Below are 27,981 nucleotides of genomic sequence, written 5' to 3'. Positions count from 1 at the left end.
AGGAGAGACGCAGGGGTGGAAGATGAAGGCATGAGAGGGAGATGGAGGGATGGGGGAGAAGGAGAGATTGGAGATCGAGCGATGGGAGGAAGATGAAGGAATAGAGGGAGATGGAAGGGAAGGCTTTTTGGAGGAGGGGGGAAATGATGGAAATCCTGGTCCAGGGGGAGTGGGGTAGGTGGAGGCCAAGCAGGGCCTGGACCCCCACAGATCCCCCTTGGCAGCCGGGGGGTGAAGGGACAGGGCTGGCATGGGACAGGGGCCCAGGGCCACCAAGTACCACAGCCCTTGCTCTGCCCGCAGTGGGGCCAGTGGTGCGGAAGGGCCCTTTTCCCACACGTGCTGGGAGGAGAGGGGTCCCCGCGCAGCACACGGAGCAAACGCATCCCTGGGCGGAGCCCCACGGGCACTGACCCACATTTCTGCCTCGGTGGGAATGCATTCACCCAGGAGCGACAGCAAAGCAAGGGACAAATAGAGCAAAACAGATTTCTGCACCTGCAACACGTATGTTGGCTGCTCAGGAATCTGCGGTTTATTAACGTCATCTTATTTAATGGGAGATGGGGTTCAAGTCCTAGGAGGACAAGGAATCTCCTTCGGTAACACCACGAAACTTTCTTTGCATAAAAAAAAATAACATGTAGGGGCCAGAGTATTTACACCTGCGTCAGCTGTGCAATTACAAGACAAATGCAAAAATTTTTGTGTCCCAAAGACAAATATAGGTCAAAAGAAAGCTAATTTTGAATTAAGCTATGTAACAATCCAGGCCAATTTTATGGCCCAGACCATCCTTCCAGTGACTTTAACAGCTAAATCAGGTACTCTTAGGTACTCTTATGAAGGTACTCTTACCTTTATAGTCTAAGGGTTAAAAACTTATACATCATGTAGATTAAAATGTTACTAACCTCCCGTTAATGCTTAAAGGGAGACTTTCTTTTTTTTATGAATGTTATAGTTCATTGGTATTTTCTTAGAAATATGATAGGAAAGATTCTTTTACTTTTATGCAGCATTCCTTGCACAACATAAAATGAACCGAGTGCCAGAAGAAATAAAAAGAAACTTCCAAGAGGAAGGCTCTGAGACAGCATTTAAAGAGATTGACTCAGCCTTGTTTTGGGATAGGAGCAGTAGCGTTACCCCAGGTCTGGATGTGCCAGGGATGGACACCAAGTGCGATAACGTGTAGGAGGGACGCGTATATAAATCCTTTATTCTTCCTATCCATATTTTAGCGCATTGCCAAGAAATAACCTCCCCTTTTTATAGAAGGGCTGCAGGCAGCCTGGGAACTGCCCGCAGCAGAGCAGAGGCTGCATTTGCTAATGAAGGCTTCAGCCTTTGCGGAGATGGAGCAAATCCAGGTCCCTCTGCTGCTCGGGCCAGGCAAGTGTGTGATGGAGCTCTCCTCTCTCCGTTCCTTCTCCGGTAAAGGGAATTTGAATTTTCACCCCTTTTCCCAGGCAGGGAACTGTGCTTTAATTCTACAATGAAACAGAGCCTGACGGCTCATCGGGCTATAAATAGTCCGGGGCATGAGCAGGGGAGAGGGCTGTCAGACCTGGCTAATCCCAGCCTGGTTAAGCCACTTTGTGCCCGGCTTCCGAGAAGCTTAAAGCCACAGCTGCCTGCCCAGGTCCGGCCCGTGCCCAGAGAAAAGGGTTTCACTGAACGCCTGCGGTCCCTGTGAACCATCAAGCTCAATTGTCACGCCCCAGTGGAACTGTTTTCCCGCCTGGAAAATAGTGGCAATCTGTCCTTAAATGTTCAGCTATGTAAAATAAAAGAGACCGGAGCAGGCAAAATCCGGGGGTGGCTGAAGTTTAGTGCCTCGTCTCCCTCCATCTGGCTTCAGATTCAGGTCCCAGCTGAAACGATTCCTGTACATCCTATCTCGGCTTGATTCCTCCCCCCGCCCCGCCCCCAAAAACCATCACCAAATGATTTGGGATCACTCAAGAAAACGGAGACCCCCCCAAAGGGAAGGGCAGGCTGCAGACCTGCGTGGCAGGGCTCTACTACCCCTTCCCTCACCACCTCAACCCCATCCAGCCCCACAGCCCCTGGGTGAGGATCTGACACTCTAAGCTGTGCTAAAATTCCCATCTGCCCAGGCATAATAACTGAGATTTTTTTTTTTCCCCTCCAAAGAGGGCCCTGCACGGTGTGACTGGGAGAGTGAATAATCCGCAGTGCCGGTAATTTGTATGTATCTGGGATGCGAACACCCCAGGCTGCCTGCCTGAATTTGCCTTCGCGCTGGGGGTGTTTCTTCCCGTGAGTAATGCGTTCAGCTAACCGAGCGCTTGTGTTTTTGTCTCTATAAAATGCATGAGGTCTCCTTTGACGGCGGGGGTTTAGGCAGAGCAGACAGCAGCCACGAGGGATGCCTGCCCTGATGTCACCCCAGAAGCCTTGCTCTCGCCAGGGAAAAGTCGGAGCTGGACACAGGAATGGCGATAAATCGCTATTTTCTTCCTTCTTCCCATGCAAAGCAATAGAGATATTTTCCCTGAAAGGAAGAAATGCCGGGCCTCACGCTGGCCTCATGCAACAGCCATCAGTAAAGCAGATCAGAGCGTGGAGGGCAGCAGTTGTCCTCCAAAGGGCAGCTTTATGGGAGGGGTGAGCGCTGTTAGGTTTCCTTCTTCCCATGGTCAGGGTTTCAGCTCCTTCCACACCAGTTTTGGAGGCTTTGCAGAGGCTTTGCACCCAGATGTTTCAGCATTTATCATCTGCTGGAAGTGGTCAAGCCCAAAATGCCAAGACACTGGCCGTCCTCTCCTCGTCTATACATCATCCCATGGCAATCCCAAGTGTCAAAGCTGGTGCACATGAAACGGGCATTCACATTTCAGTTAAACCCCATCTTAACTGGCATTAAGATGGATGGGATTCCCCGCTGCATCTCCCAGAGGTTTCTAGAACATGTTTACATGGGGTTGGCTTTGAGGTCACCCTTTCCAGACCCCTGTGTTGACCTGTCGTGCCTCTCTCTGCGTGTTTGCCTGGCAGAACTCCCAGCCCAAGGTACCAAACAGGAGAAAATTTCATGAAACTTTTCATGTGAGCTGTTTTCTCAGCTTGTGCTCATGCTGTAGACCTGGAGAGGGGAGATGAAGACAGAAATGATGAGACAGAAAGGCATGGGAAGAAAGACGAGGGGAGTATTTTGAGGTCTTGCACTCAGCGCATGCTGCTGATACCTTTAAATTGGAGCCAGAGGTTTAAAAATAAACTTTGGAGGCGATAGCAAGATGGCCAAGCCCTCCAGCCACCTGGCCAGCTGGGGACGGTGTCTGGTGTCATCCCTGATGGGACAGCAGCATGCCTTGTGCAAGGTGGGCTGCACAAGGCTGCACCCAAGGACCCACCATCCTGCTCGCACCGCCGGGACCTGCCCCGCGGGGCTTCGGTGTAGCCACAGCCATCGGGTGCCCGAGGCGATCCGAGGTAGCAATGCTGAAGGGACAATGCTTAAAGGCCTTTCAAACTGGCCTCATCCACCCTGGGCGCGGGTGGTAGCACGTGGCTCCAGGCGTGCCATGGGGATGCTCCTCCAGAAACCCCTTTTCCACCAAGTGGCTGAGTTACAGGGTCGAGATGGGGAAACCCCTCCACCCTACAGCAGCCGTGCCCCATCGCCCGTGTTTGTAGGTATTCACACCTAACACTCAGCTCTGCCGTGGAAAGCCTCCGGAGCCGTGGGTGCTGAGGCAGCTCCCACGTGGGCTCCCGGTGCCCACATTCCCCTGGGAGCGCAGCAGAGCAGCTTCTCATTTTAATCACTTTTGAATAACGGCTGGACATCACGCGTTCATGGGGCGAAATCCCTCCTCTGGTGGTAACTCACCGGCCTTAATAACTCTCCATCCTTTATTAAAATACCGCATACGAGCAGCGGATGTTGCTAAGGCTCAGCATTTAGCCTGCAAAGCAATGCAGAGGTGTCCCCAGGGTACAAGGCACCGAGGGCATTGGGGCAGCGCGGGGAGCAGGGGAAGATCACCCCGGAGGGGCTGGGCCACCCCCGGCCGCACTCCCCGACCCGGTCAGCGGCACCGTAAGCCGGGAATCCTGTTGCAACGATGCAGGGGAGCAAAATCTCTGCGTGTGGCATAAATCCCCGATGAGCTGGGACCCATCCACTGGCCCTCCAGCTGGCTCGGCGGGGCTGCTGCAGAGATCAGCCTGGCAGGCTGGGCTGATTTTTAATCCCTTTTCTTAAGAAACCACAACACACACATACCCCATACCTCTATGTCCCCAGCAAACAGCTCGCAGGCTCTTGGCCCAAATTCAGCCAGGCTGAGAGAGAGGTGGCAGTGTCAGAGATAAAATTATCAGAAATTCATACCTGCAGCATGCAGCTCCTCCAGCACCTTCCAACGCTGCTCCCTCATCCCACCTCTCCGAGCACGGCAGCACCCCAGGGATTATAAGACACCCTTGGGTGCACATCCCCAGGTCAAATGCAGCAGCTCCTCACCTAAACTTGGATTGCCTCTGAAGATTTTAACTCCTGCACTGCTCTTCACCTTCCCCACTGCCATTTTAATATTGCTACTCTATTTTATCCTGCTCTCCAAGATGCTGCTTGGCAGCAAGGAGGCTGTGGAGGATGAAACTGCTCAGTTGGAGCCGCTGTCTGTCCAGGAAGCAGCCAGGACGGACATTTCCATGCTTTGGAATTTTTTTTAACTCCAGGGGAGGAGAAAAACACCACTTCAAACGCATCTCTTCAGGGACACCCTGACTTTTCTGATGCCTGGATCTGCGAGGGCTGCGAGAAGCTGATGCTGTAAATCTCCCCATGTGCCAAGGAGGGGACAGACCTTGACCTAGGTCAAGTCCAGGTGGGACAGGACACCCCTGCCCTGTGGTTTAATGCTGTTTGCAGGATGCTAGGGAGCTCCTGGACCGCACTGGTTTTACAGCAAGGGAGCCTGGTGCCGTATCAAGCTACGACAGATTGATGTGTTTGTTTTGGCAGGCGTGCACCTCTCTGAGTTAGGAAAAGCCTGCATTAATTCTGGGCATGGCTTTTCTTATTAAACCACGGCCACTGAGCGAGAAGAGCCCTGGCTGCTCTTACCTTTGGATCGCTTTAGTCGAAGGGCTGTTACTGGAGGTACCTGGCTAACAGCATAAGCTTTGGATGCATCCAGAGGGAGAAATAAGTATCAGGGAACTTAATGAGAAAATTTGTTGGTGAACCAACCTCCCATCAAAGCCCAATATTTATACTAGCGAGGAATTTGTTTGCGCATGTTTTGAATTCACTGAGTGGTAGTGAAATCTCCACCGATCCCACGAAGGAGATGCTGGTCTGAGAGTTTTCTGTAGAGAGATGGATCCGGCTCAGCGCCGCTGCTGGTTTCTGCAAGATGATTTTCCAGTTTGTCCAGAGGAACAGATGGGCCAAAAGTCGGGAACCTGTGGGACCAAGTTCACCTAAAGCCTCGGGATTACAGCGAGCAGCGGTAGTCTCTCTTCACTGCTTTTTCCAAATTGGAGACATCCCTTTTGCATGGGCAAATCAGGCAGTTTGTGACTTTCTACCTAATTCTCACCACAATTTGCATGTTTGCAGATCAGACTGAGAATTCCGGGGGGCCCTGATGCCAATTCCCTGAGCCTTTTGAGAAATCAGCCCTGGATACCTGCACCCCTCGGCACAAACCGCAGGTGAGGACAGCAGAGCTGCTCCCATCACGGCGGGGACAGCGATGCGTGCCCTGATCTGCCTTTGCTTTATTCTCCTGCCAAGGTGGCCCTTGGGTCACTTTGCTGCGTATATCCCAGAAAGGCGGAGCACAATTTCCGGCCGACAGGTAAAACATGCTGCTCATCTTGTGCTTAAGGAAAGTCACCCCTTGCATTTCCAGGACATTCCCTTTTCCAATTTAAACATATGCGGGCAGAGGGAGATACCCGGGCATCTGTGTCGGGCCACGACGCGACCATGGGTTTGGTTTTGCAGCCGCCCTTGCTCTGACCTCAGCGTGGCTGCAAAGGCTCCGGGCAGGAGGAGAGCATGGCCCTCCTGTAGTGTCTGCGGTGAACATTTTGGCTATTTTTTTTATCCATAGGTGGCAGCAGCTGCCTGCGCTGGGCGGACGCTGCCCCAATCCCAAACGTGGCACTGAGCAACGCAGCTGGCAAAGTGCAGCGCAGGAGGAGTAGGAGGGCAGAGCCTGGGCACAGGTCGTGCCTGCTCCCTCCTCTGCAGCGAGAGGTCCTCAACAGAGGGAGAATTGAGCAAAACCCTCCGTGGTGCAGGATGAGGCCCTCCCGTAGCACTGTAAGAGAGCTCAAGTCTGCATTGCTGCTGTGCCAGGGGTGAGCGCTGCCTTCTTACCCGGGAGGAAAACTGCTGTGTGCTCCGGCGCAGGGCGGTGGGGAAGGAGCTGCTGGGTGACTTTCTCATCATTGACCAAATTCCTGAAGCCGCTGGGATGTCACATCCCCAGAGGGAATCTGGCAGCAGCATTTAGCCTCATTGGCTGGGCATCGGGGTGCCCCACCGTCCCCAGCATTAGCTGACACCCAGCTGTGATGTCCCGCGAGTGCTGCTGGTATCCAGAGGCAGCAGCTCCTTCAGCTCCACAGCCTTTGCTGGCTTCCAGATGTTTCTGCCGAGTGCAAAACGTGACACGAAAGGTGATTTCCCAACGGCACACATGACCAGCAGACAACAAAGGCCAGTTGCGAGCTGTAACATGGAGCCCAGAGACCCAGATTTAAAAAAAAAAAAAAGGAAAACACAGAAACCTTGCTCAAAAGCGAACTGTACGGAGAGTCGCAGGCAACTCAGAGGCTCCAACTAGAGGAAAATCGAAGAGAAAATCTGTCCAAATCTTGTCATCTGCTTGCTTTTAAAACAACTGATTCTTGATCAATACAAATGAAATTTATCTTCCTCTCCTCAACACACCCAGCACAGGCTTTGTCCTGGGAAACCAGGCTGGATCCTCCGTCAATCCCCCCGGCTGCTCTGTCCCACCGGCGCTGCTCCCGCTGCATCAAGGCAAAGCGGATTTGGCTTTGGGATGAAGAGCAGAGCAAGGCACGTTTTGCTGGAGGCTGTAATTCACCCACGCGGGGAGACGGAGCTCCCTCAAGCAGCGAAGCCCCGATTCATCCCCCATTGCTATGGGTGCAAGGATGGTGCCGCCGCTGCTGTCTGCTTAACGAGCTGGTCCTTTAAAAAGCTGCCCCAAACGTGGGTGTCAGAGGTGTCGTTGCGCAAAGGGACTGTGAAGTGTTTGTTCATCTCTGCTCTATCATTAATAAAAGCAATTAGCCCACCCGGGCTCGGTGGGGTACAAAGCCATCCTGTATCCGCTGGGAAGAATACACTCCATTATGGAATATACTCGCTATATCAATACCCTCTTATTGCTCTGTAGATTACTCGAGGGAGTTGGGGTGCAGGGATACATCTCCCAGGAAGGATTGGAGGAGGAACCTGAGAAATTACACCAGCTTCCCTAAAACAAGGGTGACTTTTCAGATCTGAAGCACCCAATTTTTAACCTTTCTATCTTTCCCTTCTGGGCCAGAAAAACCTTCCGAGCCTGTCCCCTAGAGCTCTCCGTGCTTTGCAGCCGGCACGGCTGGGAGCGAATGCTCCCAGCAGGGCTGGCCTGGGCGTCCCAGGGACCCCAAAATCAAACCACCGACCAAACCTGATCATGAGGCACAAAAGCGAAGCCTAATGCTGGGCACAAAACCAGCCACGTGGTTGTTTAAACTGCCTCTTGGTATTTGGGTATTCAAAGTCCATCACAGCCTCTAGCCAACTCCTTCCCTGGAAAGTCAGTATCATCAATGGGGAAACTGAGGCACGGCTGGAGCAACTTGGTCCCGAGCTGGATGACACATGCTCTTGTGTTGGTCCTTAAACCTCTGGGGTAGACTTGAAAAATACACAATTTATTTACAGCCTTGTGGTGCCAAGGCTTTCCCCGAAGCTGTCCTGGATGATTTCCTGGGAGCGTGCATACGGGCTGTGCACGGGGGAAGGCGCCCGTCCCCGCGGTGACGGCAGGAGTATTGCCCCGCTGCCGTGGGCCAGGCGGGGGGATCTGGGGACACGGGTGACCCAGAGTGTCCCCACGCCGGGGGGTCTTGCCCTGCTGAGGAGCGCAGCCCCAGGGGCAGCTCGGCCCTTTGGCAGCCCCACGATCTGCGTGGGGAGATCGACATCCTCCCGGAGCAACCCGGCGCTGCCTGCCCTGAAGCTGGCTGCTCGCCGCTGGTGCTTAATGAGTAACTCCGGCTTAATAACAAAAATCACAGTCCGCGGGAGGAGCGACCCCCTTGCATGAAGAGCTTGTGCAAGAAGCGCCCCGGGAAATGGGCCCCCTCCTGTCTCCAAACCCTAAAATGGCTTAAGAGCATCACCCTCCCAAAACACCGCTTCCCAGAGCTGCACCCAAGCTGCAAGATTTTATTGCAAACCCTCAGCATGCCTGGCCGCAGAAGTTATTGCTGAATGTGGGGGAGAGAATAAATGAGTAACGCTTTGGCGATAGCAAATATCAAACCGCCTTTAGGGAGATAACGTGAGCCTCTCGCGTCTCTCCAGAGCGCGGTTCGGACACTTAAAAGCGGTTTCACTTTGCGTCCTCAACCGCACTTCCATTCCGGGCAGAAAGCAATTTTCCGCAAGGTTTCCGGTTGCCTCTGGCACAGGCACGGCGTTGCCTCGGCTCGGCAGGGCTCGTGCCCTGCGGTCCCGCTGGTTTCCGTGCCAGCATCCGCACGCTATTAGAGGGGTACCCGACCGCGGCCGAGCTGCATTTGGGCGCGGGCCGCACTCAGACCTCGCCGCAGGCTTTTTCCTCCAAACTGGAGCCCTCTCCCCCCACACTGAGACAGCCCAGCCAGCTCAGAAGCCCCTCAAGTCCGCATTTATTTATTCACGCATTTGTTCGCCTCATTTCAAAGCCGCCCCCGGCCCCCGCTCCCCTCGCACCCCGCCGGTGCTCGGCGCTGCGCACACGCCGCCGCCGCAGGCCCCGCCCCTCGCGGGGAAGGGGCGTGTCCGGCCACGCCCCCCCCACGCCGATTGGCTGCGCGGCCCGGGGGGGCGGAGCCCGAGGGGATAAAAGGGCGGGGCGGGGGGCGGAGCCGGCAGCGCCGCGGCTCAGGCCGTGCGGTGCGGAGCGGAGTGGAGCGGAGGCAGCGTTCCCCCGGCGCCGCCGCCGCGCGGCCCTAGTGCCCGCCCGCCGCAGCCCGCCGCCGCAGCCCGCCGCCGCCAAGCCCAGGTGCGCTGCGACCGGGCGCGCAGCCCCGGCGGGGGTGGGGAGGGAAACGGGGAGGCCCGTAGCAATTTGGGGGAGGGGTGGGGGGCGTGTGTTGCTTTGCAAGGGGTCAGCTGCAAGGCTGCGACGAGTCCGTCTGGGGTGAAACTTCGGGGAGGCGGCTCAGTGCCTCAGTTTCTCCACTAAGGATTACTGCGCTGGATGCGAGTGCGTGGAGGACATTTTGTAGCACGACACGCAACAAGTGGGTGCATCATTAGAGCAGGGAAAGCCTCTTGGAGAGTCGGGGAGCACCTGGACACCCAGGGGGTGGTGGGGGTCCCGGGGCGCTGGGTTCCCCCCCCGTGCCTGGCTGACAGCCCGGGCGGTGCATTTGCTGTCGCTGCGGATGGCGGTGGGGCTCGGCGTCCTGCAGGCCCAAGGGACTGCGCCTTCTGCTGCCACTTGGCACCTTGGGCTGGCTGAGCCTTTTCGGAGCTTGCTTGGGCAAGAAAGGATCAGACCGTGGGGCATGGGAAAAGTCAGCGTCTTAGCAGGGAGGTGCTTCGTACCAGGAGGAGGAAAAACACTTCTCCAGCTCAGCACTGGGCATGTTGTGGGCCAGGGAGAGCAATTTTCTTGCCCGTGCTGGAAGCGGATGTTGCAGGAGGGGGGGACGCGTCGTGCGTGACGGTGCAGGGCTGGCAGCTTTGCCCCCGGCTCGGGGGTGGCGGAGGTGCTGCTGGGGACAGGTTGGGGCTGGAACCCCTTGCAGGAAAACCCTCGGTATGTGCCTCGAGCAAAATACTCCTTTGGTACTTACGCAATCTCTGCCTGAGATTTCATAACTCCCAACTGTTGATACAGTGAGGGGAACCAGATTTCTGCGAGAAAGCAGAACACCCGTGTGAGGTTTGGGGAAGGTGCTGCGCAGACTTGCCAGGCCCGTGCTCTGCGCAGGCAGTTGTTTCTGAGAGAATTATTTTGACTTTGCACGTAGCTCTCGGCCAGAGCTCCGCAGCTGCAGATTTAAACCGTGCGTAACCCTACGAGCACTGGTGTCTGTACCCAGTGCAGTGCCACTGTGAAGGTACGCGTGCCAAATCTCTGGAGAAACGACGCTGGTGCCATTTAAACTCTTCCAGCTTTCTCGTGTGTGGGCGCAGGTCAGGCCCCGGCTGGGTGGGGGCTGCGGGGGCCGTGCTGCGGCCCCTCTGCCATCACAGCTGCCCCTCTGCTCGCAGGTTTTAAGATCCGCACGAGAACCAAGATTGAGAGCCATGGCATCCATCCCATCCAGCGGCTCGCTCATGGCGACGCACAACTACTACAGAAGTAAGGGCGCGCGCTCGGGGCTGGGGCGGGCTCGGGGCGGTGGGCGAGCGGGGCAGGGTGCTCTGCCAGGCTCGGGGGGATGTGGCTGCGGCAGGGATGAAGCCCAGGTGCGTGCTTTCAGCTGAAGCCCCACGAGAGCTGGCAGGCTCCTTGCTGAGAAAGGGGGGCAGCCAGCAGCCGTCCCTCCTGGTGCTTGGACCCTCCTTGGGGCCCCCGCAGCCCCTGCCCAGTTGTACCGGCTGGGGATGGGTCTGGCAATCTCCTTCACGGGTTACTAAGGTTTTAGACAGCTTCAAATGCATCTCACACCATTGCCGTGGAAATGAGCTGCAAAACCAGTCTGGGCAATGGCAGCTACTGGTACATCTCCAGGGGAGAGACTTTCTGGTTTAATGGATTGCCTAAACCAGAGGGGATGAAAGTATTCCCCTTGGGCTGAAACTAGGAAAAGACTTGTAGCAGTTGGACTAAAACTGCATGGATTATGTGCAAGAATCTGCATCCTCTTGGCCCCGGGTCATCTGCAAAGGCCTGCCAAGTGTTGCATACAGATGCAAAGCCATTAAATAATGTCCTTGCGGTTGCAGGTGTTTTCCTATGGAGGTGTTCAGGTGCTTTTTTGCTACCTGCTCTTGGCCAGCTTGTAATCTCGCCAGTATTTCCTTCCTAGTGGTTTTTATTGACTTGGCACTAAAGCTGGGCAAGTACTGGAGCGAGACAGTGAGGACGCTGAGCCGTGTCACCCCAGGGACGGCCGCATCAGCGTCAGTGGCGGCTCTGACGGCCGTGATCTCCCCACAGGGCGCCTGAGCTCCACATCCAGCAACAGCTCCTGCGGCAGCTCGGAGTATTCTGGGGAGGTCATCCCCCACCCCCCGGGTAAGTGTCACCCGTCCCGGCTTGGGGCCGTGGGGGGACTCTGCTCCCGGCCCCTCCGCTGCAAAACGCTCTGGAGGTGACCCTGACCCAGCCTCTCCTGTGGGATGAGAGCGGGGTGGTAGCGGGGCTGGCCGGGTGGTACCAGACTTTCCGTGGCACGCACTGTCCCCCAGGTCTGCCCAAGTCCGACCCCGGCCACTGGTGGGCCAGCTTCTTCTTCGGGAAGGCGACTCACCCGGCCATGACGACCGTGTCGGAGTCCCCAGAGAAGTGAGTGCTTTCCGTGGACGACGGGGCGCGGGGGAGCACCCAGAGCAGTGGGGGGACACCCCTGCTGCGTCCCCCCGAGGTGCAGCCTGGCCCAGTGGGTGACACCGTCCTGCCCAGGGCACCGACTCCTTCGCTGCAGAAACAAACGCAGCGCGATGCCGCTGCGCCATGGCGTGGGCCTGACCCTTCCTCTGCTCTGTCTTGCAGCTCGGGAGCGCTGCGGGTGACGACGGGACCGATGGCATGTGGCTTGGCGCCGGCCCCGGGCATGGGACGGAGGCGTCACGCCAGCGAGCCCAGCTCCGGGCCCGTGGCGTGAGCGGGTCGGCGGCTGCTCCCCACGCTGGCAGGCACAGCCCCTTCCCCCCCCCGTAGACAGGCTACTCCAAGGCAAAAGCGATGCTTTGTAAGAAAAAAAGCGCAGCCAGCCCCCGACGATTCCCACACCAGCTTTTCTACTCGTTCTTAATGCAGCTACGCCCTTTCCACACAGACTGGGTAACACGTTTTATTTACCTTGTACTTGTACAGTGGCAACTTAAATAAAGTCAAGCAGCCTTTTAAAACGCTGCGGGTTGTTTTTCATCCGGGGTGGGAGGGCGGAGCGCTGCTGCGGATGTCGGTGGGGTCAGACCGGGACACGGCGCAGCGTGCAGGCCGGTGATGCCGGATGGCAGGGTCGTGCCAGCGACCCACCGGTGCGTGTGTGTTTTGCATGTGAGCGAGATCGGGCTCGGCTGCAGCGATGCTGCAGATGACTTCCCCACCCTTTCTTCCTTACTTGGCTGTACAGCCTGTCCCTGCTGGCACTGAACTCGCTCCGTTCCCTGCACACATCGCTGCCCCGCTCCGCTCCAGTGCTTTGTGGTTTGGGAGCGAGTGCCTGAGCTGGGTCTGCTCAGCGCTGGGGGAAGGATTTGGGTGCGGAGTGAGCCCTCCGTATCCAGCGGAGAGGGAGGCGGCTTGCTCAGGGCTTGCATTTTGGGGGTCTGATGTCAGGCTGGAGCTTGTGTGGATGGCAGCTCAGAGGGTGCGCCGGGCTGGGCAGCCCTGGAGCCCAGCTTGGCCCATGTGCTGTGCTCCCCTAAGTGGTGTTTCGCTGATTTTTGCTGTGAATTAGTCAGCTTGGCTGCTTGGCCCATCCGTGCGCAGCCTGATAGCTGGGCAGTGCTGCTCGATAAAGCACTGAGAACGCAAGAGCCTGCAGGTACCTGCATGCAGGGGGGGCAAGGTCCCAGTTCTTGCCGCAGGCAAACAAAACCATGGCAGGGCTGGATTTAAAGATGCCAAATCTTCCTGCTCCGGTCTGCTTTCACGCCCAGCACAAGATAGGGGACAGTCCCTGCGTGCACCAGGTTCCGCAGCCCTGATGGCAGCGGTGGGACCCCTGAGTGGTGACTTTGTCCCGCAAGCAGGGGCGAAGGGCAAAGCTGTGTTTGGGCAGCTCCCTGCTGCCTGGCCCAGGGAGCAGCCGGGGCGGGGAGGTGGCTGCTCTTGCTTTTTGTCCACGCTGCAAAGGCATCTAGGGTCACTTCCAGCTTCGCTTCTTGTTTCTGGTAGGGGAAAAATGTGTAAGCTTTGCCCTGAGCTCTGCGTCTCCAGACGGCAGTCCTTGCTGGCAGTCCTTGTCATCAGGTCTGCGTCCCCCATGTCCCTAGGATGGGCTGGGGCAGCACTGGACCCTGCGCTCCCCCTGTGTAAGCGTGTGCATCCAAAGGGAATGGCTGCGGGGGGCTCCTTTCTGAGTAAGACAAGGTGTGCTGTCTGGCTGGGTGAGCTGGGAAGGGTGGCTGTGGCTGTGGCGGTGGCTCGTGCCAGCAAGCACTGCTCGGGGGTCCTCCCATGCCCCAGCAAACCCCTTCGGGTGCCGCTCACCCCCAGGAAGCCTCAGGGGAGCAGCGGGGTCTCGTCTGCTGTCGGTTCCCAGCAGAAGTCCCAGAGTTTGGAGGGAGAAATATTTTTTTCCAAGCCTGCAGCCTCAGGGGCTGCAGATTAAAGCGTGGACACACAAAGGTACAGTCAATATTGCCGTATTTGCTTGTCGGTCTCGTGATCGCGGAGGGTCAGACCCAGCAGCTGTCCCCAGGCACCCAGGGGAGGCTGCGGCAGAGCAAAGGCACCAAGCCTGGTGTCCCTGGTTTTCAGCTGGGCACTTTCCCCGGCCTGACCCAGCGCTGGGTGAGCTGCTGTGGCCGCCTGCTGCGATGCCACCAGCACATCCGTGCTCCTCCATCCCGTTTTTGGATGCTGCACGGAGGTTAAGCGTGGCTGCAAGGCGGGTCAGGTTTACAGCGGGGACCGCGGCTTCAGTGAGTGGCTGCCCTGGTGCCAGCGGCTCCCTGTCCAGCGGAGTAAAACTGCCTGAAAGCCCTGCTGCATTAAAGGGGGTTTTTCTGAATATCTGTGAAGTCTCACAGACTCAGGCTGCCGCTCTGCTGGGGGCCAAAAAAAAGGGGGAAAAAAAAAAAAAAAAATCCAAAACAAACCAGGGAGAGCCCAGCCTCCCGAGACTGCATTCCCAGGCAGCTCCGTGGCACGGCTGGGAGCAAAGACCTCGGCAGCGCCCGGTTGCTGTGGGTGCCTGGTGTTCGCGGGGACTGGCTTGCCCCGTTGTGGCACTCAGCCGTGCAAAAACAAGCCGTAGGAAACCAAGCCAAGCGCGTTTGTTTTTGTGCTCTTTCCATCCCCGCGGCTGTTGCCAGCTGATTCCCCGTGCCTTGGGTCACTGGGCTGCCCTCTGCGATGGGGCAGCGAGGGGTTCACTGGGCGACAGACCTGAGACAAGGAAAGGGGCTCTTTATCCGCCATTCCCCTCCCTAAGCATCCCTGCCTTTCCATTGGGATTGCAATTCGGGGGGGGGGGGGGCAAGCACCCACCTCCCACGGCACCAACGTCCCCTCCTCTGCCCCCCCCGCCGCTGCCTCGTGCTGCTGGATGAGATGCCGCGTTCAGATTGTTGATTAACTCACATATTTGGGGGAAAAAAAAAAAAAATAGCCAATGCTTTCCACTCGCTCTCGGCCCTTGCAGCAGCCCTCGCGCCACCCCGCTGCCCTTGGAGGAGCTCTCGCAACAGCCCTGGCGTGAGAAATATTTCTTTTCATTGCCTGCCTCTTGCTGCTTGGGGAATTTGGGGTTTTTCCTCCAGCAGCTTTGCTTCCCCCTCACCCTTCAAAGGCCAGTGTGGCACCTTAAAAATAGAAACAAACTGTGCAGCTCAAGTACATCTCATTAGCCTGCCGCTGGGGTTTCAAATGCCGCTCGGTCAAGTTGAATCCGCAAACGGGGCACATGCCAGGCTGAAAGCAGAGCAGGCGACTGCCTTTAACGACGGTATTTGCAATGCCCACCCCAGAGGGGTTCGGAAAGGACCGTGGCCCTGGCAGCTTTGTGGGATGGATTTTGGGAAGAGCCCAATCCTTGCAGCAGCCCCGATTTTGCGGGGAGCTGCAGTGTCCAGCCCAGGCTGAGATCCTGGGAGAAAGTGAGAAAATCCAGGCTCCCCCACTGCCGACTGTGTCTACTTTTAGAAAGCAAGTCATGACTCAGAGAAATGCCAAACCCCAGCAGACTGTGCCAGAGGGCAAACCCAAGCAGCAGATCGGCTTTTCCCGCAGCTGCAGGGGAGGAAGGAAAAGCTGCTGTGGGCAGCGCCATGTCCCCACGGCCGTGCCAGCCATCGTGCCATTGCTGCAGCAGCGTGAGCTGCTTTGGGCCAGCCCCGACGGCTTCTGGAGGGACCCCCGGCCATGCACGGCTGCTCCCCACCGCCCTGGTCACCCCACGCACACCCTTCTCCTCCTGCTTAATTTTTAGCTCCATCTGGTGGCAGCCAGACCTGCAAATTTAATATCTTGCTGCAACAGCCCTGCACCGCGCACATCCCAGCCCTTTCTTGGCATGCAATAAATCCATCACCTGCCCGGCACGGCTTCGGTCTTTAGTTTCTCAGAGGAGGGGAGCTGGGCTGTGCGCACGTGCGCTCGCTGCTTGGGTGTTTGATCAGGCTGCCAAACGCTTTGCAAGATGAGGGTTTTTCCTCTTGCAACTGTGCCCAAACACCGCGGCAAACCCAACCTGTTGCTTTCTCCAGCGCTGAACACTCAAACCCGGAGCTGCCACCTTCCCGGGGCACGGCTGCAGCTCCCGAGGGCTCAGCAACCGCCTCGCCCTTGCTCGAGCTTCAGAGGAAGCGTGGCCGGCTCAGAATTTATCACACCCTGAAACCACATTCCCACCTCCCCTTTCCAGGCCCCTCGTGCACAGAGACTGCTCAATTAACAGCCAGACTTGTTTCTGCTGTTTGCACAGCTCGGATGCTGCTCAAACAGAGAGGCTATTGCATAAACTTTATTATATAAACTATATATTCCAACCCTGCTGTTGTTTCAATCTTACCGGTCACCCCTTCTCCTGCAAACAGGCAAAAATGGGCTTGTGAGGAGGAAACCTAAACCCAGGCAGCCCCAGCTGCCTTCCACCCGTGGCGCGTGCGCCCCACCACCGGTGCCCCGAGCATGTTCGGTGCTCGGGCCGGCCCCGGGGAGGCCGCCTGCACCAGCCCGGGGCCTTGGCACTGCTCCCCGTGCTGCTTTGCAGCGAGTCCTTCCACCGCTGCCAAGGACAGCCCGGCCTCTGAGAGCGTGCATGGGGGGCAGGCAGAAGGGGCTCGGCCAGCGCAAACACTCCCCACGGCGTGGGGGGGGACCAGAGGCTCAAGGTCCTCCTGTATTGCCGGACCCCAGGACCGAGAGGTCCTCGCGAGAGGGGCTCGGCCAAGAGCTGGGGGTGGTGGCAGCGGCTCCCGGCTTTGCACCGTGGCTGTGATGAAGAGCAAAGCAGGGTGACGCAGCGTTTTACCGAGCGCTGCCTGCACCTGGGCTAAGCAGGAGTTAAATATGTGAACCCAGACAGACATTTTTCTTGGAATAACCACACGATAGTGAGCAAGGCAAGGAGCTGGAGCGGAGCAGCCCAGGCAGGAGGTGCCTGTGCAGGGTCCTCGGGGCAAGCAGGGCTGCTGCCTGGGAAAGGGGTGGCAGAGGCACATGGTTTAATGCGTACCTGGATGAAGAGAGACCAAAGAGACACGGAGATGGTTAGATCTGTGGTTGCAAGAGCGGGACTGGTTGCAAACCATTGCTTCCTGGGCAGGGAGGGGAGCAGCGTGGCGAGGGCTGAGCATCCAGCGGTGCCCTGCAAGGACTCACGCGGATGGATGCACACACATTTATTGATAAATACACCGGACACACACTACAAGAAAAATCAAGCGGAGCCACAACTGAACACAAACTGCAAACCTTCACGTTGGCGTGGGGAGCGGCAGGGACCTCCCACCCTACTGGCTGAATGAAGATGTAAACTCTGGGTGATGCCTTCACTACCACGGGGCTTTTCCAGACTGCTACACAGCCAAGCGCTGGCAATGAGTTCTCCACAACTTGTTGCCTTTTCCCTTGACCACCTCCCTGCATCCTGACCAAGAGAGACCATGGGCTCGTTTTTTTGGGGGGGGGGGTGTGCTTTCCTTAGAGCCCTGTCAGAGGGCAAACCAGAAGGAAGGAGCTTCTTGGCAAGAGCTGGCCTGGAGGGGCTTGTGCAGGAAGGATGGTGGGAAGGGGTCCCTCAGGAGAGGGAGCTGAGCAGCCGTCTGTAGATGAAGCCCAGCTTCTCCCGCAGGGCCAGGAAGGTAGGACGCTCCTCCGTGTTGCCGCTCCAGCACTCCAGCATGATGCTGTAGATCTCAGGAGGGCAGGAGCTGGGCCGGGGAAGGCGGTAGCCCCTGGTGATTTGCCGTACGGTTTCTTGGTTTGTCATTCCTGCAAGGAAGGAGAAGATGTCCCTGAATCTAATGTCCCCAAAGGATGCCCTGAAAGTACACCTGCAGTGGCCCAAGATGTCAACTGGTGCTGCTGTGAAATTGTGTCTCTGCCACGAGGCTGGTAGAGGAGAGGCTGTGGGAGATCATCCAGCCCATGCCACCTGCCTGCCCCCAGCTCCTGCACCCATTCTGCAAGCACTGAAAATCCCTCTAAGCAATGCCCGAAGTGGACCTAACTTGCTCACGCTCTAGGAGCTGCTTCCACGTTCCTTGTGGAAGGGACAGTATAACAATTCATGACATGTTGGCTTTTGGGGACCATGGGCAAGCTGCCTGGCATGCGGACAGAGCGGCACTGGAGGGGGCTGGCAGCCCTACCTTCGTACGGGATCTGTCCATATGTGAAGACTTCGTAGAGCAGAATCCCGTAGGACCAGACATCGGACTTGAGGGAGTAGGTGCGGTAGTTGGCTGCCTCTGGGGCTGTCCACTTCACTGGGATTTTGGTGCTGCTGCTGGTGGAATAAATGTCATCCTGAAAAGCAATGGGAGGTGGGTCATGAGGGATGGTGTGATGAACACAGAACACAGCCACTGCTTTTGGGGCTGCGGGCTGGGAAAGGGGAAGCGGGAAAATGGCTGCAGCATGGGGCAGCTTGGTGGCTTGGGGTGATGGGAGGGACCACGGTATCTCACTGACCAACCTTGAGGAGCCGGGCAAGTCCAAAATCAGCGATTTTGCAGGTGAGTTCCTCTCCTACCAGGATGTTTCTGGCTGCCAGGTCCCGGTGGACAATGTGCTTCTCCTCCAGGTACCTCATCCCATCCGCCACTTGGCAGGCGATGTTGAGCAGGTGGGAAGTGTCCAGGGACTTCCCTTCAGGACCTGTTAACCCAGATGATCCAAGCGTTGGGTGCAATCTAGCAACATCTATTTTGGGTGTTCTGGTTTGGAAGGAGACCCTGTGCCGGCAATGTGGGACCAGGGGAACGTGTAAAACCTCACACTGGAGGTCCTGCCTAACTATCCTGGTTGTACCACGTGGGAAGCTCAGCGCAGCCATGTGCTCCTCAGGAATGGGACTGGAGTGAGCTCTGAAGAGCGCCCTGCACTGCAATGAGGATGTAGATGTTTGTGGCTCGTTCAAAGCAAAAGGTGACCTTCTGCCATGCAAATCTCCAGCCAAGCCTTTCAACCCGTCCTACCTGCAAGCTCCAGCTCCTCCAGCACCTAATGCTGCTGGAGCCCCAACCAAAAACGAGGTCAGTGTGGGGGAGGAGGGGGGGGTGTACCCAGTAGAAAAACAGGTCTTGGTGGGAGCTGTTTGTCTTGTTTCCCTTCAAGACTGATTACTGGGTCAGGAAAAGAAAGGCCAAGAAAAATAAACTGATGGCCAGGTGATGAGTGGACCATGGCCTGTTACTAGCTCTACAGGTGAACAAAACCATGCCGCTGGGCCCAGGGGGAGGTTTGGCTGTTTCATTCTTAATGAAGGCAGAGTTGCCCAAATACAGCAGAGGGGTTTCTGTCCACTGATGGGAGCTGGCAGCCCATGGGTGGGAGAAGAAGGAGGGATGAAGGTCCCTACCAGCACAGCTGGGCTCCCAGGGAGTGATAGGCACCCAACCCACATGGACACCAGAAGGATCACACCAGACTGCGTCTTTGGGTCTTGGGGTCACCCAAGACCACCTCCACCAAGTGCCTTTGGATTGTTCTGCATTACCACTGATCTAAGTGGGATGGAAACCAGGCTCACTCTCTCTTAGGGTCCTCACTTGGGTTTGTAGGGCCATGCCAGGGCATGGAAAGCACCCGCAGAGCTGCACTGCCCCAGGAGCCCACTCCCCATGGTGCCGGCACCGGTACTCACTGTTGAGGTAGCTGTGGAGGTTGCCTTTCCGCATGAGCTCAGTGATGATGTACACAGGCTCATCCAGCGAGCAGACGGCGTGCAGCTGGATCAGCTTCTCATGCCTCAGGCGCTTCAGGTTCTGAATCTCCTTGGTGAAGTCTTCTGCCTTCATGTCAGCTGGGGGGAGAAAGCCAACACGGCCACCGTGAGCTACTTCCTCACGTGGATATTGGGAGCTCAGCACCTCCAGCTGGGATGAGGACCTTTTTCCTCCTCGCAGCCCACCCCTGCTCTCAAAGCTTTTGTCTGCACACCCTCTGTCTCAGATCTAAACACCCAAGAGATGTTTTCCACAGGGCTTTGGATCCCATTTTCAGGATCATAGTCCCATCAGGACTTTACTTATCACAAACCCATTGGCCTTGATGTGACTTTATCACAAACCCACTGGGTGGAGCCATTTTATAAAAGTGAAGCCCAGGCTTAGGTGGATACACAGAAGTAGTCCAGTGGCTACTTGCCACATCCTACCACAGTTTGCTTGGTAAGACAGACACAGTGACCAAGAGGACTAGAAAACAAAAAGGGGTGAATGATGTGGCAGTGAATTAGCGAGCCAGTAGGCCACTGTTAACATCTGCTCCTCCACTTACCTTTTATGATCTTGATGGCCACCGGCACTGTGTTCCTCCACAGTCCTTCCCACACCTCTCCAAAGTAGCCCTCGCCCAGCTTCCTCCGCAAGGTGAACTCCCAGCGCGGGCGCTCCCAGCCGTCCCTCTCAGGGGGGGTCTGCAAAATGGGCATTGCACGCTTGGACCAGCTGGATGGATCCTGCACCAGCTCTCAGTGCCCACCAAGGGCGGTGGCCACGGAGGAGTGAGCAGGACGTGGTGCTCCACCACCTGCATTGCACTGGTGTTGCCAAATGTTCAGGAGGGTCACAAAGTCTAGTCTACCCTTGATTTAGTCTAGTCTACCCTTGATTGGCTTAGAGTAGACTTGGTAGTGTAGGTTAATGGTTGGACTGGATGATCTTAAAGGTCTTTTCCAACCTAAACGATTCTATGATTCTATGAAAGCACGTGGGGCAGCCTCTGCATTACCTCTGCTGGGAGCCAACGTGTGCAAGGGGGGGAGATTTTTGGAGACTATGTGAAATATCAGGAATTCAAGTCATAATTCACTCCTCATCAGACCTCAAAGGTGGCTTTTCTCCATTTCCACCAATAAATAAAAATGAGTCGATGAATATTATTGCATATTATGGCTGATTTAGACTTCAGCTCATTAAGCATTTCTTTTATCTTCCACCTTTCAATTTCACTCTCGAATTATTCACGTGTTTAATTGTTATTTCTAAGTCATAATCAGTGGATGGAATTCTAATCAGGAAATGAGTCGGCAATTTGGCATTAATACTCTAATTGGACTTATGAGTGCCACACTAATTGGCATGAAAACTATATAAAAGCAATGTGGTCTTATTATAATCCAGGGAAAAAACTGGAAGTGCAGGTATTTGCAGATGCAGTATCAAAGGGGTTTGTAACAACACAGTTTCTAGTCTTCAACGTGGAGAAGACATTTCAGAAAAGCTTGTGCATTTTGGCTGGTCAAAAATACATATAAATGCCATGCCCGGGCCTTAACATAGCTGATAAAAGGTGATGCTGGCAGCTATCCTAATGGTGTATTTTAAGTTTAGCTTAATGAAGCAAAAATCCCAAATGACTAGACTAATTATTTCTATTTTTCCCTAATTTCTCTTTCCTTTTTTTCCACCCTGGACACCTTTGGGAGCTCGGCCGAGCTGCGCCCTTGGCGTACGCACCGCGGGGCTGCAGGGCTGCAGCAAGGGGCTCTGGATGACCTTCCAGTGCTCGGTGTAGAAGGCGAGGAGCTCCTCCATGTTGGGGAAGGGATGCCCCTTCTGTATGTAGAGGCTGCCGCCGGGGCTCTTGCAGATTCGGAAGTGGCTGACCTTCGCGTGGTTGCGCACTGCGGGGGGACACAGGCAGGGGAAGACTCAGCTTGTGCAGTCGCTGGCTCCGTCCCACTTCCCTGCTGACTCTCACCCTTCCTCCTGCCCAGGCGCTTGGTCTCTTAATTCACCCTAAAGCGACCCAACTTCCCGCTGGGGTACTACATCCCGCTCCCCAACACCCGCTTTGCTCCCACCTCCTGGCTCAGGAAACTGCTGGCCGCAGCTGAGGGGACTCGTGCGGGCTGGCGAAGCGATGCTTTGTTAGCAGGGATAATTCCCCACGCAAACGAACTGCTCGGAGAGCGGCAGAGCTCGCGGCTGCTCGAGGTGGAGAAGCCAGCGGCAGCTGGACCTCCTGCAGGCATGCCGCAGCCCGGGGGGCCGACGGGCGGGATGCGGGGTTCGCTGTGGATTTCTCAAGGTTGTTTTTATGGGGATCAGACCGGATGGTAACGGCGCTGCCTGGTGCAAAAGTCCCTGAATTCAGATTTCTGTACGTGGGAGCAGCCCAGGCCCTGGCAACCTGGAGTGGCGGCATATTTTTTTAGACAACCCTCAGATGACAAAAGCCGCTGGAATGAAATCCTGGGAGTTAGTGCTACGAAACTATCATTAAGCCGCTGCGAATTGTTTATGGCTTTCAGACCCCGGACGGGAGCAACGCACTTTCCTTTGCCACACTAATTCGGCCATCCATACCTGCATCTATTACCTTTCCCCATGCTTTCAGAAAGAGTCAACTCACGTTAACAAGGTGCTGTAAAGCGCTTTAAATGTATTTCCGTGTTTTTCACCCTGTGCTGACCAAGCCAGGAGCTGCGCCTAAGGACCAGCCTGGTTCCTTTCCCTGTGCTCATTTTCTCTGGATAATTGTCACAAAATTACCTGAGAGAGAGTACTCGCCCTTGCTGCTCTCGCTGTCCCGGACGAGGAAGGAGCCGTGCTGGTTGGGAGGCGAGAGGAGGAGCTGCTCGGCTTCGTTTCGGCTGATCTTGCTGAAGTACCAGCTGGGGGGGCAGAGCAGAGGGGTTAGTGCGGTGCAAGGAGATGGTGCACGGCCGGGGCCGCATCCACCCCAGCGGCTGCTTCACTGGATTGGTTTTGCAGGCACTTGTTGCGTTTTATTGCAGTTTTATTTATTTTAAAGCATTTCCTCCAGTGGTGTCTGGTCACCGCTGTTATCGACTGGGTAGGTGTCAGCTCTGTCTGAAAATCAGGAGGTTTACACCCATGGCTCAGCGCAGCGGGGAGGTGAGCGCCTGGGCTGACAGCCTGCGGTAAATAAAGCACCAGCCTCCTAGTGCCGCGTGGAAGATGCTCTGGTGGGGTTGCAGCCACGCGTCCTGCCACGAGAGCAACAGCTACAGGCTCAGGATCGCTTTGTACTTTTTGACTTGCAGCTCATGGACGCAACCAGCTCTCAGAGCCCGTGAGCAAAGCGCATCAGTGAAAACATCTCTGGGACTTGCCCTTTGCTGCTCAGACATGGCAGCGCTGGTTGGGGACCTCAGCAGCACCGAGCCAGGAGGGAGGAACCAGCCAAACCCCTCTTCTGTGCCCGATCAGCACCGAGATTTGTCACCAAATCTCCAGCAAGAAAAGGCGGGTTGGCTGGCTGGGTCCCGACTCAGCGGGACACATGGGAGCGTGGGGAAGAGGCTGCTTCAGCCAGTCTAATAACAGCCGGGGCGTGAGAAGCCGAAGGTTTCGTCATTAACTGGGATCGTCAGTGTCTGAGAAGCCGTGCAGGAAATGATACGTGCCGGGGTTACACAGCTGAACAAATTACCACCCAGCTCCGACCTGCGGCTCCGCAGAGTCTGCGTGCCCGCGGCCGGCTCCAGCTGCAAAGCCGCGCACGTTTGCTGCCAACCGGCCTCCCTCCCGTGGCGCGGCATCCCCCTCGCCCCCGTCCGCGGGATGGGGCTGGGCACCACCAGCTTGTGCGCGCACACGCTCAGCTGTAGCCTGCCCGACCGCTTTGCGCGATGGGACGAAAGCAGCGAGCCGACCCCGCGGTCCTCACCGGGGTGGTCCCAGCACGGTCCAGCGCAGGCTGGGTTTGCCTTTCTCCAAAGCACGTGCAGGGAGGCGAGCGAGGGAGGGTCTCTCCCATCCCACCAGCTCCAGTTGCTGCCCCTGCACTTCAAGCCCCTTCCCAGGCTTCCCCCAACTACTTTCCTTTAGCCCTGCTCCCGGGCAGCGCAGGGCGAGTGCCGGGGGAGTCTGCAGGGTGGTTACACCCACCCTGCCCATGTGCTCGCCATCATTCGGCGTGACTCGGAGCACAGAAGGAGCAGCAGTTTCTCAGCGTGCTTTTCCTGACGTGTCGGGACCAGGCTGCTTTATGCAATGATGAACCTGGGCTTTCCCCAGCTGAGACAGAGCTGAGACATCAACCCGAGCTCCGCATCGGGTGGGAGAGGCACCCACAGGGAGGGAGCCCTGGGCCCCACGGGAGCGGGAGATGGATGGCAGCAGCCGTGGCCCCACAGGGCTCCAGGCTTCCCGGCAGGTCCCAACCCAAACTGCTTCTCCCCGCGCTCCCAGGCTCTTCGGAGCTGGCAGGGCTCAGGCAGAAGCTTCCCCAGCTCCCTCCCTCCCTGCCGCCTCCTCTGTAATGCGAGGCAAGAGGGAGAGGAGCCAGGACAAGCAGCAGCCCAGTTATTTGGCACGGTAGCTGCACCCATGCACACCATGGCACCGCATCCCAGCCCTGGAGCCACCTCATCCTGTGCGAGGGTGATGCGCCCGGGGAGGGGGGCCAGATCTCTGCCCCCCGGCGCATCCCCCAGCCTGTGCTGAAACCTCCACCCCGCTGCTGTGCGCTGCAGGAGCTTCACGGCGGGGATGCTCAGGGGGCGGAAGGTCCTCTCTCAGCCCCACCACCGCCGATGGCAGAAGCAGGGGACGAGGAGCTCAGAAGCAGGGGACGAGGAGCTCAGAAGCAGGGGACGAGGGTGAGCGCTGCCTTTCCCTGGGCAGGGACGTGCTACCCCGGTCCAGCCTCCAGCCCCCGCCGGGTCCAGAGCACGGGATACTTACGGCCGGTGAGCGGAGGTGCCCTGGCTGAGGTTGGCCACGTACGCGGCAGGAACGTACCCCATGGCCGGCTCCCCCAGCAGCCGCCGGGCTAAGACATACTCTCCTTCTTCTCTGAGGACACGCAGTTTGTCCCCTGCGCTTACGCTCAGTTCTTCCGCGCTCCGGGCTGTGAAAGCGTATAAAGCGATAAAGAGAGAGGACTTGGGGATGAAGGAAACTGAGTTCGGCTCCGAGTGCAGCGAAACGGAATCGGAACCAAGATACCCCAGCGAGCAGCTCTCCGGCACGGAGCGGGGACGGAGCTTGTTCCAGAAGGATGTCAGGAAGGTCAAACGCTTTCGAACAAACTGCTCCATCCCCAGCGGATGCGGTCGATGCGGTGTCTACGCCACCGCGCTTCTGGAGGCCAGAGGAAGGGGCGATCCCAGGCTCATGCCGCCGGCCGGGCGGCTCATGCTGCCGTCCCACGTCCCTCGCACGCGTCTGGGCGCTCACCGGCACTTCCCAGTGAACTTCCTATTTCTGAAAGTGAAACTGGTTGGTCTGGTGGGACGAGTCTGCAGGTGGGATGAGTCTGCAGGCGGGAGTCCCACGCTCAGACCCGCGGGCACATCTGGGAGACAGGCACAGCTGGAGCCAGGCTCACCACTCTCGAAGGAGGAGAACGGCTTTTTTTTTTTTAAATTATTATTTTAAAGTGTGCTCTCCTGCTTGTTACCAGAGCACCGGTAAACACAGCTCTCTCGTCTTCAAGCAGCTCTTGTGACAAGTGCGTGACTCCAGTTAATAGTCTTGATCTCACTTGTGTGGGAGGGTATATATATATTTTTTTTTTCCTCCACAAATGTGTGAGAGTTAAAACAGAATTAAGGACATAACCTTAGAAGAGATCTGAAGTGCTTTGGATATTTGCTGGGTGGATATTGCGGGGTTTATAACACAAGATCTTTTTTCCTTTGGGTCTGCCGTGACCTCCCAGGGTCACCCCGCTAAAAGCATTTGCCTCCTCCCACTAATTCCCCATAGCAGAGGATGTCTAGGGAATCCACTTCCCAGATCCACCAGGATCCGGTGCTCGCTCAGCCTCCGGCAGGGATGGGTCCCCCTCAGCATCAGGAGGTCCTCGCCTGGTGCGGGCTCCTGCTGCCATCAGCACATGCAGGCACGCTACGACCCCCCCCGCCAAACCCCAGCAACCACAGGCATCGGCCAAAGGACGGCGATTTCCACCTCGCATCTTGCACGTACACTTTAAGCCGCCTGAAGATCTCTGCTCCGGTGAGAAATCCCAACTCCAGCCCCCCCAGCCCCTGCCTGGGTTTTGTCGCTTAACTGTCCCATCTAATTAGTGGGAGTTTTGTGCCTGGCAACTCCGCTCCTGGCCTTGAGCCCATTATTTCCATCTTCCTCTGCTTGTAATTGGGCTGGGCGGCTCATTTTGGGTGTGCAGTTGGGTTTTGAAAGAGGCCGCTTAAAAAGAACAGGAAAAGGAAACTTTATGGTAGGGGTTTAGGCTGCAGACTGCAACCGTGTGGTGTATGAAGAACAAACTGGACCCATGCTTGGGTCAACAGCTCTGGGCTTGCCCTGTCCTGCATCCTGGGTGTCCCATGGCACCCAATCAACCCACAAAAGCTGGATTTCAGTATCTGGGTTTGGGGGCAAGTACTTTTCCCACCCTCTCCCAGGCAGAGAAGCCCAGGGCAGAAGGCAGGAGTACGCCGTGCTCCATGAGCCTGCTCTGTGCGTTGCTGCACAGATGAGACCTAGAAAAAAAGGGGAGTCTTTAATAAAATATTCTGCTCCCTACTTACCAAAGTAGCACCTGAATATACGGGTAATTCCCCCGAGATCACAGAATCATCAAATCGTTTAGGTTGGAAAAGCCCTTTAAGATCATCCAGTCCAACCATTAACCTACACTACCACATCCACCACTAAACCAATTAAGGGGAGAGTAGCAACCCCACACCTCCTGGCTTGGTGGCTGCATCATTTATCATGAAAGTAAAACCTAGGAATCATTAAGATTGGAAAGGACCTCTAAGACCATCATTCCAATCATCAACCCAACACCACCATGCCCACTAAACCATGTCCCCAAGTGCCACCTCTGCCCGATTTTTGAACACTTCCAGGGATGGTGACTCCCCCACCTCTCCGGGCAGCCTGTTCCAATGCTTGACTACTCTTTCCATGAAGAATTTTTTCCTAATATCCAATCTAAACCTCCCCGACGCAGCTTGAGCCCATGTCCTCTTGTCCTTATCTCCCCCCACCTGCCCAGCACACAGCCTCGCTCGGTGGCACGCAGGGATGTGTCATTTCTCTGTGTGTTTTTCCCACTTCAGCGTGGGGAGGGCAACGGAGGATGGAGCGCAGAAGGGTTTGCAACACGTGGGGAAGGACATCCCCTCTGCTGTCCTTCCGCAGCGCTTCTGATGAGTCTGCTCCTCACATCACGTTCCGTCAGGAGGAAAATGGGCCGCTTGGTTATGCATTTAGAGATTATCCGATTAGATCAAGCACCGAACGTTTATGCTTTTACTGTTTTGAATGAGGACTTGGTAAACTTGTGGTTTGCAGAAGGAGTCTGGAGCCTGATTTACCTTTATTGACCTTTGCCAGGTTAGATTCGCTAGTGGTACAAGCGATAGACAAGTGCAGCAAGGCTTTGGACCTTAATTTGCACCTAAATGAAAGAGTACTTCAAAATGACAAACATCCCTGAGGACTAAATACTGCCTCTGAGCTGAACTTACCAGACATGCATAACACACGCTCATCGCTGCAAACCTGTGTCTGCACAGCACACGCACACACAGCCCAGAGTCCCACGCCAGGAAACAGATGATAAATCACAACCTTTTTCTAGTATCTTTTTTATTTTCCTATTCAATTCCAGGAGCATCCCTGCTGCTTTGAATCCCTTTGGTACTATAACACATCTAAAAAAAAAAGGGGGGGTGGGGGGGAAGAACAAGCACGTTCACGTTTCTGGTCCTTGCACTGTGGGAAGGAAGATGGGAGGACACAGGAAAAGTGAGAAGGATAAGGAAGGCACAGATATCTAATGGATCAAGTATTTTCTCTTTAGTCCCTGCGACCAGCTTACAAGGATGTATTAAAAACCAATCTGCCCACAGATTTGGGGCTGTGGTGGATACGCAGGGACTTTAGTTTCTAGCACCGCTAAAAAGGGCAACAAAACCAGAAGAGCTGTTCAGTAGAGCTGGTTACATAGTCCTGGTTTAGTTGCAGAGCACCTGGGAGCAATAAACACAAACAGCACTTTGCATTCATCCGTGTGTCAAATACTGCACATCGTGTTCTCCTGTACTAATTGACAGAAAACAGCAGCTCCCCTCCACTAATGAGAGTGCCCATTACATCTAATTATCTGAGGTTCTCTTCCAGGTCCTGTTACGCTTACACTCAAAATACATCTTCCAGCAAAGAGCCTTTTGGGGAGGAAAAAAACAAAAAAGGAAGAGAAACATAAATCCAATTAATCCCCCAAAGGG

General features: G+C 56.1%; 2 protein-coding genes across 2 annotated transcripts; one reads left to right on the top strand and one right to left on the bottom strand.

Annotated features, from left to right (window-relative positions):
• Positions 1 to 10,510: 10,510 nt before the first annotated feature.
• Positions 10,511 to 12,063, top strand: PPDPF (pancreatic progenitor cell differentiation and proliferation factor). Its single transcript, XM_075721326.1, has 4 exons — positions 10,511 to 10,595; positions 11,397 to 11,474; positions 11,648 to 11,744; positions 11,952 to 12,063. Exons 1-4 carry the CDS (start codon positions 10,541 to 10,543, stop codon positions 12,061 to 12,063), a joined length of 342 nt encoding a protein of 113 aa, XP_075577441.1. The 5' UTR covers positions 10,511 to 10,540.
• A 5,310-nt stretch (positions 12,064 to 17,373) lies between these two features.
• LOC104036382 (tyrosine-protein kinase Srms) lies at positions 17,374 to 24,825 on the bottom strand. Its single transcript, XM_075721073.1, has 8 exons — positions 24,458 to 24,825; positions 22,298 to 22,419; positions 21,260 to 21,426; positions 20,079 to 20,217; positions 19,444 to 19,602; positions 18,274 to 18,455; positions 17,948 to 18,104; positions 17,374 to 17,567 (listed from the first exon to the last, which is right to left on the bottom strand). Exons 1-8 carry the CDS (start codon positions 24,811 to 24,813, stop codon positions 17,374 to 17,376), a joined length of 1,476 nt encoding a protein of 491 aa, XP_075577188.1. The 5' UTR covers positions 24,814 to 24,825.
• Between the last annotated feature and the right edge of the window lie 3,156 nt (positions 24,826 to 27,981).

This window comes from Pelecanus crispus, chromosome 14 (genome assembly GCF_030463565.1).
Source record: "Pelecanus crispus isolate bPelCri1 chromosome 14, bPelCri1.pri, whole genome shotgun sequence".
Lineage (NCBI taxonomy): Eukaryota > Metazoa > Chordata > Aves > Pelecaniformes > Pelecanidae > Pelecanus > Pelecanus crispus.
Note: the sequence above shows the minus strand (reverse complement) of the source record. Positions and strands in the feature narration are given on the sequence as shown.